Source organism: Vipera ursinii (assembly GCF_947247035.1).
Source record: "Vipera ursinii genome assembly, chromosome: 2".
Classification (NCBI taxonomy): domain Eukaryota; kingdom Metazoa; phylum Chordata; class Lepidosauria; order Squamata; family Viperidae; genus Vipera; species Vipera ursinii.
This window is the reverse complement of record NC_139513.1, coordinates 140,112,263-140,125,194: the sequence shown is the minus strand read 5'-3', so window position 1 is coordinate 140,125,194 and position 12,932 is coordinate 140,112,263. Positions and strand designations below refer to the sequence as shown.

Genomic DNA, 12,932 nt, shown 5'->3' with positions numbered 1-12,932 from the left:
GGTTTCACCCTTTATACTAAATCACAATGTGATTGATTTGTTTCTAGCTTAGCCTGAGGCATGAATGAGGCTAGTAAATAAAATGTGGTTCCATAATCACATGATTTGGAATTTCCTGATTTGTTTTGGGTTCCAGCCAAGCCTCTGCCCAACCCAAAGAGGTGTAAAGCAAAAGCACTTTAAAAAAGCATGAGGGAAAACAAAACAGGTCAAAATTGTTCAGATAAAACCAGGATTATTTTGGTTGTTTGCAAAATTATTAATGATTTGTTTGGAACCACTTTTACATAGAGATCTGGATCTTTATATGTTATAGTTTGAGCATTTTAACATTAAATGCTAAATAATGTGTTGAAAATGGTGGTGGTGGGTTTTCAGGACATTTTCTGTCCCCTTTATCCATTTGAAACTTTCTTATCTCCACTTCTTGTTAAGCTTTTGCCAAAGGTTTTTTAAATGGTTGAAACTCTTTTTCCTTTTTTAATCCAGAAAAAAAAGTTGACTCACTAAGTAGAATTTTCTTATCCTTCTACTCAGAAAGTCTTGTTTAGCTATAAATGATTACATCTAAAAGTGTTGAAGAAATGAGGCTTGTCAAACCTTGTGTCTATTGTGTTACCTTGTGTTACCCCCCCCCCCGTTGATAGGGCCCGCAACTTGGGTGTCCTCCTGGATTCACGGTTCAGTTTGGAAGATCATATAGGAGCCGTGGCTAGGGGGGCTTTTGCCCAGGTTTGCCTGGTGCGCCACTTACGGCCCTATCTGGACCGAGATGCCCTACGCACAGTCACCCATGCGCTCGTGACCTCCCGGCTAGACTACTGCAATGCTCTCTACATGGGGCTGCCCCTGAGGACCACTCGGAGGCTTCAGCTGGTGCAGCATGCAGCCGCGCGAGTTGTGATGGGAGTCTCCCGATACTCTCATGTAACACCTCTTCTCCGCGAGCTGCATTGGCTTCCGGTTGCCCTCCGGGTGAGATTCAAGGTGCTGGTGATGACCTATAAAGCCCTAAATGGCATGGGCCCGGATTATCTAAGGGAGCACCTGCTGCCAGCGTCAATTTCCCATCGTCCTGTGCGCTCCCACAGGGAGGGCCTCCTCAGGGTACTGCCGGTCAAGGATTGCCGACGGGCGATCCACAGGGGGAAGGCGTTCTCTGTGGGCGTGCCTGCCCTATGGAATCAACTGCCAACAGAACTCCGGACTGCCCCCGACCTTCGTTCATTTCGCCGGGACCTAAAGACCTGGCTCTTTGAGCTATCTGGTCTGGACTGAGGGATTTAATGTTTTTAAATTGTGATTTAATTTTTGTGGCTAGACTTAATTTAATTTAATTTAATTTTATATTGGATTGTTTTTAAATTTTGCCTTGTAAATGGCCCTGATTCCTTTGGGAATAGGGCGGTATATAAACCGAATAAATAAATAAATTTAGGCTGCGTTACAGTTGTGAGTTAGGTTGCAACTCCTTGACTTACAGCAGCTCACTTTACAAGCCAACTATAAATACCTCAGTTCCTGCCGTTATCTCATGAGGAGTAGCTGTCCAAAATGCAAGTGCATGATCTCACAATCTCTCCTTTATCCAGAAAGACAGCACCAGCTAGAATTCAGCAACCTGCCGCCAATCATCACTGCAATGCTATCCCTGTTCCTTCAGGGACATCTAGTCTACAATAAATCCTCAACAGAAGACCAGAACATTTTCTTATTTGAGGTGGTATCAGTTTGAAATATGAATATGAAACTATCGCTGGGTAGCATATACAGTATTCCAGATCAGATAGGCTTCTTTTTTAACATTCATATGTTAAAGGGATTCTTTTTTATTTATTCCTTAAAAAAGGAAATGTCCTAAATGTGTATGTATATTTTGCAACCAGGGTAGGCAACAGTTGCACTCCTGATGTTGCTAAAATATTGGACCCATTGGCAGATGTTTCTAGAGATGGTTGGAGTTATAGCTAAGCAGTTGGAGTTATAGCTAAGCAGTTTCAGGAATGACAAGTTTTTTTCTAAAGACTTACACTGGATCCTTTCAAAAAAGTTGAATTTTTTTGATAAACGAACTAATTAATGAATTGATAAATGATTTAATGGAATTTAATGGAGTCTAAATAATTAATGAATTGATGTTATGGCCCTGCATGGACTGAAAACCATTATGATTGGTCATTTCTGGATGTCCATATTCTGCATCTAATTATGAGAAACCTATGTGTCCTCAGTAAATTGAGCATAATTCAATGCAATTGCAGTACAAGTGAATTCAATTCCAGTGAAGGTTCCCAAAACACTCCTTTGTTCTCATGTGGTTGGGTTCAGTATAATCTAAACTGCAAAAAGGTGTAAATCCTTCTTAAGCCAAACTCAAAACTAGGCCTATTACCATGTTTGTTATCAGGAAAGTTTCAAATCTACACTATACTGTACTATTACTTGTAAAAAAAAGTTTGATTTTTCTTCCCAGATTTAAACAGGTGAGATGTACAATCAGTTTGATGTTCTTTTGTTAATGTCAATAAGAAATTTCTTATCTTTTCTGCTTCCTTGACTTTGTTTTACAGTATTTAGCATGATCATTATGTGCACTATTTTGACGAACTGTGTGTTCATGACTTTTAGTAACCCACCAGAATGGTCGAAACAGGTGGAGTAAGTAATAATATTTTTGTTTGTTTCACTTTGATTGTTTACAATTCTTTAAAGTAATAGTTGCCAATTTTTGAAGGAAAAATGTGCCGTATATAAACTCCCGACCCAATATGGTTTATAATATCAAGCTGGGAGTTAATTGAACATGTTCTCACTCTTGTCATAAATGTCTCTCAAAAGAAAGACAGGATGCCTTCTGTTTAAAATAGATAATTATTAGATTTATTTTTTTTTAGTCTGTATTGAATCTCTCCAGGATGGATAATTTTAGAAAGTCTTTAATGTTGCTTGGTTAGGCAACATAACTGAGAGGAGTTTGACTTCTCAGCTTCAGGTACTTCTTGTACAAATATATTAACTAGATCTCCTTTCAAGCAGGATTAATAGGTTGAGATGACATTAATAGGCTTGATGACTTTTTGTCTAGATTAGAATCTGATAATGGGGCTATTTATTTTAATATTTTTTGGGGGTGGGGGGTCAGAAATGACTTTCAATAACAACAATGATGCCAAGCAGATCATTTGGGAATAATAGACATTGTTATTTGAATCTAAGATTATGGTGCCTGGAGTCTGCTGGGGAGTTATGATATGGAGTTCTTACAATACATCCACTCTCCAAAGATTTTCCACTTTATATAAAACCACTGGAGAAGATCACCAGGAAAGCTGATCCATGATGGTGTTGATATGCATTTTTTTAACCACCTTATTGGGAAATGACAAAACCTCTCCAAATTCCTACCTTCAGGCATTCATTGGTTAAAGGAGAGATAATAAATTAAAACTGAGACCTTATCTTAAATGCCTTAGGCCTGGATTACCTAAGGCAGGGGTAGGCAACCTTGGCTCTTTTAAGACTCCTGGACTTCAACTCCCAGAATTCCTGAGCCAGCATGGCTCAGCTTGGAAACCTCTCGTTTTCCCCTCAGCATGGCTGGCTCAGGAATTCTGGGAGTTGAAGTCCATAAAAGAGCCAAGGTTGCCTACCCCTGACCTAAGGAAACATTAACTTCTAGATCAACCCTGGCTACTCTAAGGTGTGTAGACTCCAACTCTCAGAATTCTCCAGCTGGTATGCTGGCTGAAGAATTCTGGCAGTTGAAGTTCATGCATCTTAAAGTTGCCAAAGTTGAGAGACACTGTACTAGATTATGTCCACCTAGCAATGCCTTCTTCACTGCTTTTCCTGAGGTCTGGAATACACTGGAATGCACTCACTTTTGAAATACTGTAAAGGATTGTTTTTATGCTTTTAAAACTCAAAGGCATGTTTTAAAGGATTTTTAAATAGGGATTAAGATAAATTGAATAGTATTATTTGCATGCTTTACCCTTGTTAATTAGTAGCCTATATATCTTTAAACAAAATAATTAATGACTTATGTTTGCATGCATCGACAAGGTAAACATTCTTTGAATTTCTATTTATTATGAATGAGCAACCATGTTCATTATGGAGTGTGATCACTCTATCTTAATTCTTCCTGACAGTGGGAACAACTAAAAAAACAACCTGAGTGGTTCCATCTGTGATTTGTTTAGCTTATGTATGAACAGGATATATTATGTATTTCTGTCCTAAGCCTCAAACTTAAGGCAAAAATATATTTTATTGTATTTATTGGTCTATATACCTGCCCATCTCTGGGTGGATTGCCAGTGTCGTAAATCTTGACTTATAACTTTTTGGAGGTGGTGGAGGGAGGAACCAGGATCCTGGATTGCATTGTAATGCTAAACAAGATACTGATGAAGCGATCCAGGATTATTATTTTTTAACCATTTCTCTTGCCAGAAAGCACAAATATTTTCAACAAGATGCCTGAAGTCAGAATTCTAAAAAAAAATGTAGTTTATTGTTGGTACTAATGCCATTCCAGTGCATGAGATTTGTGTGCATATATTTACACACACACACACACACACACACACACACAGAGTTTTGCATGACTTCATGCAGATTTTAATTAGATTCTAAATAGCGTCACTTCCTGAATGTGGCAAACAAGATTGCAGTCCTAATATTATATCAGCCCAGATCTATATACGTTTATTAAGTTAAGTCAGCAGAACATTCTTTCCTCCCCTTCACTGATTGTACAACACATGAAAGCTGTGTAGCAGTCTAGTGCAAGCCTATTCTATTAAAATGTTCCTTGACATATCCACTTCGATCAACAAGATTTTGCAGTGCCATCCAGAAATCTGAAAAGGGATTATGAAATCATTACAGTCAATAAATATTCAGAATCTTGCCTTTTAAGATGTAAAATATATTTCACCTTCCTTCATTATAAATACTATTCATCATTATTCTTCACTTTCAACAGGTACACATTCACTGGTATATACACATTTGAATCCCTTGTGAAAATTATTGCAAGAGGCTTCTGCATAGATGGTTTCACTTTTCTTCGTGATGCATGGAACTGGCTAGACTTCAGTGTCATCATGATGGCGTAAGTGCCACAATTAGTGTTATTCTTGTCAGAAGTCGTATATAATTATAAGTGAAAAGAAAATATATATATACTTTTGAAGTAATCCAGAAAATCAAAAAGCCCCCAATCAGTCAACTCTTTGATTATTCTGGACTAATTACTGGTAAGTTATCTAAGATGGCTTCACATGTAAGATATGAATATCTTCACATCTAAGATACAACATTCTAATATTAGGGTGCAGGACTGAGAAACGTCCTTTTCCATAATATTACTGCAGCAATATGTATTTTGGAGTAGTTTTAATTGACAATATGTTTTGCAACCATTCTTAATTATTCTTGACCTAGATGTTTCAGATGAATTGGAAAATGAATCTGATTCCTGGATTTGTCTCAGGATTTTCTATTTATTTTTTATTTATATTTTGCATTCCTTTTTACTTTTGTAGTATATAAGAAGTAAGCAAAAAAGAAAGAATTCTGTTATAGCTAAAATGTTATATAATGTATAAATAGAATTTAGTTGATTCATTTTGATCAACTTACTGTATATGGGTGTCTCTCAATTAAATGAGGAATCAAAATCTATGTTGTCCAGATATTCTGGTCAGCAACTCCAATAATCTTCGATACTTAGGCAGGTTGGTTGAGTTTGTGTGGGAGTTGTAGTCCAAAATATATGCAGACCATGAGATTGCTAACTTTTGGCTTAGGTGAACTAACTCTAACTGAAGTATATACAGCATTCACAAAGAGAAAATTCAAACTTTCCGGATTTTTTTAAAAGTAAAACTCTTTTTTAATGTTAGCTAACCCCAGCATTTAGCCAGTAGTGGAAATGGTTTGTTTTTTTTAAAAAAATCTACTGATTTGTGGCTTTTCTGAAATTCATACTTTACATCATGTTTATGAATAGATGCCTTAATTTTAGCTTCTGCAGTAAAATCCACTGTAGGGTTGATCAGAAATAAGTCTCCTTGGTTCAGTGACACTCCCCCGCCCCCAGTACAGGAATTTGTGATGTCCCCTTAAAGTCCAACATCTTCTCAGATGTATACAGATAAACCTAGTTTAGCCACCACAATTGGGACTGGCAACTCAGTAGTGAAGTGAAGTGGTTGCTAAATGAAATCACAACAGTGCTTATCTGATTTTGGCTTTCCTTTGTGTTACAGATCTGGGTAGGTTATAAATGGGAGGATTGGTCACAAAGTTACTTTTTCCACCACTGCTGTAACCGTGAACTAAATCAGGCAGTCACTAAACAAGGACCCATGTCAACTGTTCTAATGCTCAAATTCAGGCATCTCTTAAATTTTCTACCGATTCTTGGGCCAGGGGAGGAGGAGTCTGAGATAGCAAATGGCAACCTAGCCATCACAGCTGTAGACTGTGACTTTGACTTTAAAACATGAGACAGTCTTGTTACTTTTTTCCTGCGGAGCTGAGGTGATGCTCGTAGGTGAGGAAAGACAATGGAGAAAAGCAGTCAGAGAAGGTAAATCATAACTCCTATGGAATGCCACAATGGCACTTTTCCTACTTTAGGGAGACGACCTAAAAAACCCCCTGAGAAATGTCATGTCTGCAGCTGACATCCCTTAGCCATGTAAGGTAATCCAGAATTTGCCTGTAACCCCCACCCTCTATAACGAGAGGGCCAGCACAACCAAACAAGAACTTTGCAGACTATTACACTGTACTTCAGTTTCTCTATGGCACATATTGCTGGTGTGCTGAGCAAGTGTTCTTACATAGGAACAGGCTGTTAGTAAAGCTGATCTATTGCATTACAGTTCTCTTCCAAGAAATAAAGGACAACCATATGATTTCAAAGAAAAAATAATAATAACCTCGTATCATCTGAAAGACTAACACATTTTTATGCTATTTCTTTTATCCCACAAAAAGAAATAGTTAGATTTTTCATCTTTTTTTTTTATACAACAGATGACTATGGCTGCTTTTGGGGTCCACGTGTCCTGGATAATTGATCTTTACCTCACCTCAATTTTCTCTAGAGTTGGAAGCAATGTTTGTTACATTATGCTCACCCTAATCTGTTTAGAACTTTGTTTTTTCCACACCGCCCATTGAAAATGGGTGGTGTTTTTAAAAAATAAAAAAAATAAAAATCATGTTCTAATTGCTATTATCCTGGTTAGTTTCCCTCATTATTTTTGTGATGCTAGATCACCTCTTTTTCTATCTTCTACTTTTCCCCACAGCCACATTCTTACAGCTGATGAAGATAGTCAGTTGCTCAGATTTGGGCTCATATTAGAGATGTCCTTGTCAAATTATCCTTATTAAATTAGCTGACCTGGGATAACTGAAACACTGAAAATTGTCTTATTTACATCTTTGTTTCTTCTCTCCTTTTTTAAACACTTCAAAGCATTTTACATTTGAAAGTTGTTTCTTTGCAACTGAAGATTACTCTCTTCTTTTCAAGGCAGGTGACCCCAATGGTGCCATTAACTCTGGTTTAATTCTGCAGGTATATAACAGAGTTTGTAAACCTAGGCAATGTTTCAGCTCTGCGCACCTTCAGGGTACTGAGAGCTTTGAAAACTATTTCTGTAATTCCAGGTAAGGCAGTTTGGTGTTAGGTGTTGGGTTGCAGCTCCCTGTGAGTGATGTACTGCTGTTTGTAGTTGTTGTTTTATTCCTCGTTCCCCTTTTGGTGTGTGTTATTGTCACTGTGTCTTTTTTTGTGTGTGACCTCCCTCATTGCAGATATGTCACAGAGTTTGTGGACCTTGGGAATGTGTCAGCCTTGAGAACTTTCAGAGTTCTCCGAGCTTTGAAAACTATCTCTGTCATTCCAGGTGAGAAGTGCTCTAAGAATGACCGTGTCTTACATTTTCCTTCACTTCCTTTTGCCTTCCTTGTCACATTTCAAAAATGGCTGTGGCACATTTCTGATAGGCCTTGTGATTTGCATGAGCATAAAGTATAGTATGGTTGATCCTCAACCAATCCACTCAAAGCACTGCTGCAAAACAAGGGATTATAATTCAACTGATAGAATAACTTTATAGTTTCAAGGGTTTGGACGCATTCAATCTTAACAGTTATGCTTTCCTATTATTTTTTATTACTATTCAAAGATAAGACAAATAAAGGATTAACCAATGACATAACCATTGCCTGGGGGGGTCACCCAACGGGAGGCTCCTTTCGTGTCCCCATTAATGAGCCCACCGAAGTGGTACCAAGAGCCTTGGTGGAGCAGTGGGCTAATGCCTCCTTAAGTAACACCAGCTGCCTGCAATTAGTGCAGGTTCGCATCCCACCAGGCTCAAGGTTGACTCAGCCTTCCATCCTTCCGAGGTAGGTAAAATGAGGACCCAGATTGTTGGGGGCAATAAGCTGACTTTGTAATAATGCTGCTTGGGGGGGCGAAAGCCCTAATAAGCAGGCATATACATAGAATGAAGGCTATTGCTAAGCACATTGATTTGTGCTTAGAGTGTAAGCTGCCCTGAGTCTTCAGAGAAGGGCGGGATATAAATGGGATTAAAAAATGCAATGACAATGTAATAGGTTAGGTTAGAAGCAAATAATATAAATGAGCAAATAAATGAACACACACACACACACACACACACACACACACACACACACACACACTATGTTTGAATATTAGTAGCTTGGGTTGATAGCCGGGCTGTTTGTTTGATCTCTGGGCTGGGTAATTAGGCTGCAAATGGTTTGTCTGGATTCGAGGGGACATCTTCAGTGCAGTTTGAATTGTGTTTGGTTTGTTTGGAATGGTGCTTCCGGTATTTCACACTGAAGATGCCCCCCCCCCAACAAAGATGAAACGTTTACAGCCTAATTACCAAGCCCGGACATCAAACCAACAGCCCATACATATACATATATACATATACTTTTATGACCCAGATAGGCCACACTGGGCAGGCCTCCAGAGAGTTCTTTATTGCTCCTGGAAAGGGTTAACAAATGACCCTCCACTGACCAGTCAGGCTCCACCCTCAGTCCTCCAAACAACAGCCCTTAATTACTTGGCAAGTCCACAAGGCAAAAGTCCGGAGAGAAAGCCAAGGCAGTTCTCAGAGAAAGGCAAAGGTTCAAGACAAGGAGCAGTTCTCCGAAAGGGTCACAGTGAAACAAAAGACAAACGCAGTTCACAAACAAGGGCACAGTTCAAACCAAAAGGCAAAGAGCACTTCTCAAAAGAAGAGGGGGTCCAAGGCGAGGCAGGTCCGAAGGGGGATTCTTCAGGGCTAAGGCAAACCACAAACAGTCCTCACAGCAAGGCAAAAGCAGTCTTCGACACACAGGGCAAAAGCAGTTCTTAAAGCGAGGCAAAAACAGGCAAAGCTGAGGGAGTGTAATCCTAAAACAAACATGGCGTCTCCTTAAATGTTATTCTCCAGGTGAACTCATGGGGAGCGGAGAGGAGCCCTCCTCCTGAGTAGTCGCATCACCCTGTGCTGACTTTGCCTTCTTTCCAATCTTCACACTCAGGGATCTGGCAGGGGAGGCATTTGCTCGTCTCCTGAGTTCCTCTGCTCTGCTGCCTGCCCTTTCTGCCTCCTCCCCGCTTCTTTGCTCAGCCTGAGCCCTCTCTTCCTCCCAGCCTACTCTTCTGAGGCCCAATGGACCCGGGGCTGCTTCGTCCTCATTCTCAGGTTGTTCCTCTTGAGCCATAGAGACTGCTCCAGCCCCCTGCTCCAGTCCCTGCTCCTCCTCAGACTTGGGCTCCAACGGGGCCATGACATATACGTATACGTATACATATTATTATTATTATTATTATTATTATTATTATTATTATTATTATTATTATTATTATTATTAATTAAATTTATATGCCGCCCTTCTCCCTAGGGACTCAGGGCGGCTCACAACAATAAAAAATTAAAAAACATAGAATACAAAGATTAAAAAAGAATTAAACAATAAATAAAGAAATAAAGGACAATTTAAGCCGATAAAACCCAAATTTAAAAAACCATGATCAGTCCAGGCCCACTTGTTGGAACAACCATGTCTTCAGGTTGCAGCGGAAGGATCGAAGGTCAGGGGCCATCCACAGCTCCGGGGGTAAATCATTCCAGAGGGTCGGTGCGCCCACAGAGAAGGCTCTTCCCCTGGGGGTCACCAGCTGGCATTGCCTGGCCAACGGCACCCTGAGGATGCCGACTCTGTGAGAGTGAACCGGGCGATGGGAGGTTGACATTGGCAACAGGTGGTCTCGCAAGTACCCCAGGCCTAAGCCATGTAGGGCTTTAAAGGTAATTACCAGCACCTTGAATAGCACCCGGAGGGCAACCGGAAGCCAATGCAGCTCGCGCAGGAGAGGTTTAACATAGGAGTATCGAGATACTCCCATAAGCACCCGCGCAGCTGCATTTTGCACCAGCTGAAGCCTCCGGGTGCACTTCAAGGGCAGCCCCATGTAGAGAGCATTGCAGTAATCCAGTCGAGAAGTGACTAGGGCAGGGGTCAGCAACGCGAAACAGCAAAAGAACCACTCAGAACCGGTTCCGTCACACACAAAAAAAGTGGGAGCCGCAAAATGTGCGCGCGCATGTGGGCACGCACACGCATACGCAGAACAAGCAAAAACATACACCTCCCCGATGCCCGCGCTGCATCCTGAGCCGCACGCACCTGTCGCTGCCCAGTGCCGCCAGCTTATGGGGGGGAGGGATGGACTCGCAGGCTGAAACGACCGCGGAGGGCCGCACGAAGACGAGGAAGGAAACAGCCTTTCAGAGGATCCCGCCCAGCCCCCCTCGGAGGCAACGGGCCCTTCCTCGGCCGAAAGAAGCCTCGCAAGCGTCTCCTGCAGCGCGGCTCCCTCGAGCTGTGAGGCACCTGCGCGACGGCAGTGATGGGTCTCCCTGGCGACGGGCACTGGGTTGCGGCGGCGCCTTCAGTCCGGGCACCACCAGAGCCACCCGACAGCTCTACAAACCGCCGCCACCCCATTTGCAGAGCTGCTGCGTTCCTCCGCGTTTGAAAGAAACACGGACGAATGCAGCAGCTGTGCAAACGGGACGGTAGCAGTTTGGAGAGTGCGTGCGCACCTCTCCAAACCGCCACCGCCCGTTTGGAGATCTGCCGCGTTCGTCAAACATGAACGAACATGGCAGCTGTACGAACGGGATGGTGGAGGTTTGGAGAAGTACGTGCGCACCTCTCCAAACCTTCACCATCCCGTTTGGAGGTCTGCCGCTTTCGTCAAACATGAACGAACGCGGCAGCTGTATGAACGGGATGGTGGAGGTTTGGAGAGTGCGCATGCACCTCTCCAAACCACTGCCGCCCTTTTGGAGATCTGCCGTGTTTGTCAAACATGAACGAACGTGGCAGCTGTATGAACGGGACGGTGGAGGTTTGGAGAGGTGCATGCGCACCTCTCCAAACCTACACTGTCCCGTTTGGAGATCTGCCGCGTTCGTCAAACACGGACGAACGCAGCAGCTGTGCAAACGGGACAGTGGCGGTTTGGAGAGTGCGTGCGCACCTCTCCAAACTGCCGCCACCCGTTTGGAGATCTGCTGCATTCATCAAACATGAACGAACGTGGCAGCTGTACGAACGGGACGGTGGAGGTTTGGAGAGGTGCGCGTGCACCTCTCCAAACCACCACCACCCATTTGGAGATCTGCCGCGTTCATCAAACATGGATGAATGCGGCAGCTGTGCAAACAGGATGGTGGAGGTTTGGAGAGGTGTGCACGCACCTCTCCAAACCGCCGCCGCAGGCAGCAGCTCTGCAAACGGGACGGTGGCGGTTTGGAGAGCTGCGTGCGCAGCTCTCCAAACCGCCGCCGCCTGTTTGGAGAGCTGCTGCCTTAGTCAAACATGGACGAAGGTAGCATCTCTGCAAACGGGGAAGTGGAGGTTTGGAGAGCTGCATGCGCAGCTCCCCAAACCTCCACCGGCGGAGGAGGACTGGGAGCCGCAGGAGACAGCTTAAAGAGCCGCATGCGGCTCCGGAACCGCAGGTTGCTGACCCGTGGACTAGGGCATGGGTGACCATACATAGGGCATCTAGGTCCAAAAAGGGACCAACTTAAGAAAAGCAAAACGATGAGTACAAATGATTGACTTCCCAACAATGTAAAAAAAGTGGCAGTAGTCCATATCCTTGCAGCTGCAGTTTCAAAGGCATCCGTTACATTTACTTTGGGTTTGTCACAGTAGCCCAAACAAGATATAATAAGGAATATGTTACTTTAAAAGTTCCAACAACAGGCATAGTGGGGACACTGCTGGTTTCAACAATTATGAAAGGAATGCATACAGAATGCAGATCCCTATGTCAAAGCAGCATTGGGCTCTGGAAGGGTCGTTCATTGTCACTTAGCAAAGGAACATTTGCAAAAAAAGTAACTATAAGCTTAAAACAGAATAAATCAGAATGAGCAGCACCCTCCCAAATCCTTCTAAAAGTGGAGAGCTTTGGGAAATCTTGAAAGCAAGAGGCTGGAAATATTAATATCGGTTACAGCTGAGGGAAATTGTGAAAATAGACTTTGAATCGGGAAATGAATGAAATGAAGAACTGGGAATAACAAACATGTCCAAATATGCTTGAAATAAGGTGAGAAATTAATAAATTAGGCTCATTACTGTGCATAATTCATGCATAGTAAATTACAAATTAGAATAAATGTTAATGTCCATAAATTAAAATATATGTGTATATGAATTAAATGTGCAAATAAATTAAAACAAATAAATTAAAAGACATGGATTATAGCAGAGGTCTCCAACCTTTCCAGGCTCGCAGACCAGAAGGAAGGAGAGCAGCTTCAAAATTGGTGTGCGTGTATGTG

General features: G+C 42.1%; 1 protein-coding gene and 1 long non-coding RNA gene across 2 annotated transcripts in view; one reads left to right on the top strand and one right to left on the bottom strand.

Moving 5' to 3' along the window:
* The window catches only part of LOC310635063, a 110,005-nt gene that overhangs the window by 28,743 nt on the left and 68,330 nt on the right, over positions 1-12,932 (bottom strand). The window lies entirely within an intron of this gene.
* Positions 1-12,932, top strand: part of SCN8A (sodium voltage-gated channel alpha subunit 8) — a gene marked incomplete at both ends in the record, with an annotated part of 79,396 nt that overhangs the window by 13,301 nt on the left and 53,163 nt on the right. The window contains 3 exons of the mRNA XM_083353607.1: positions 2,571-2,658; positions 4,994-5,122; positions 7,846-7,937. Coding sequence (XP_083209733.1) covers positions 2,571-2,658; positions 4,994-5,122; positions 7,846-7,937 — 309 coding nt within the window. The remainder of the gene's footprint in view (positions 1-2,570; positions 2,659-4,993; positions 5,123-7,845; positions 7,938-12,932) is intronic.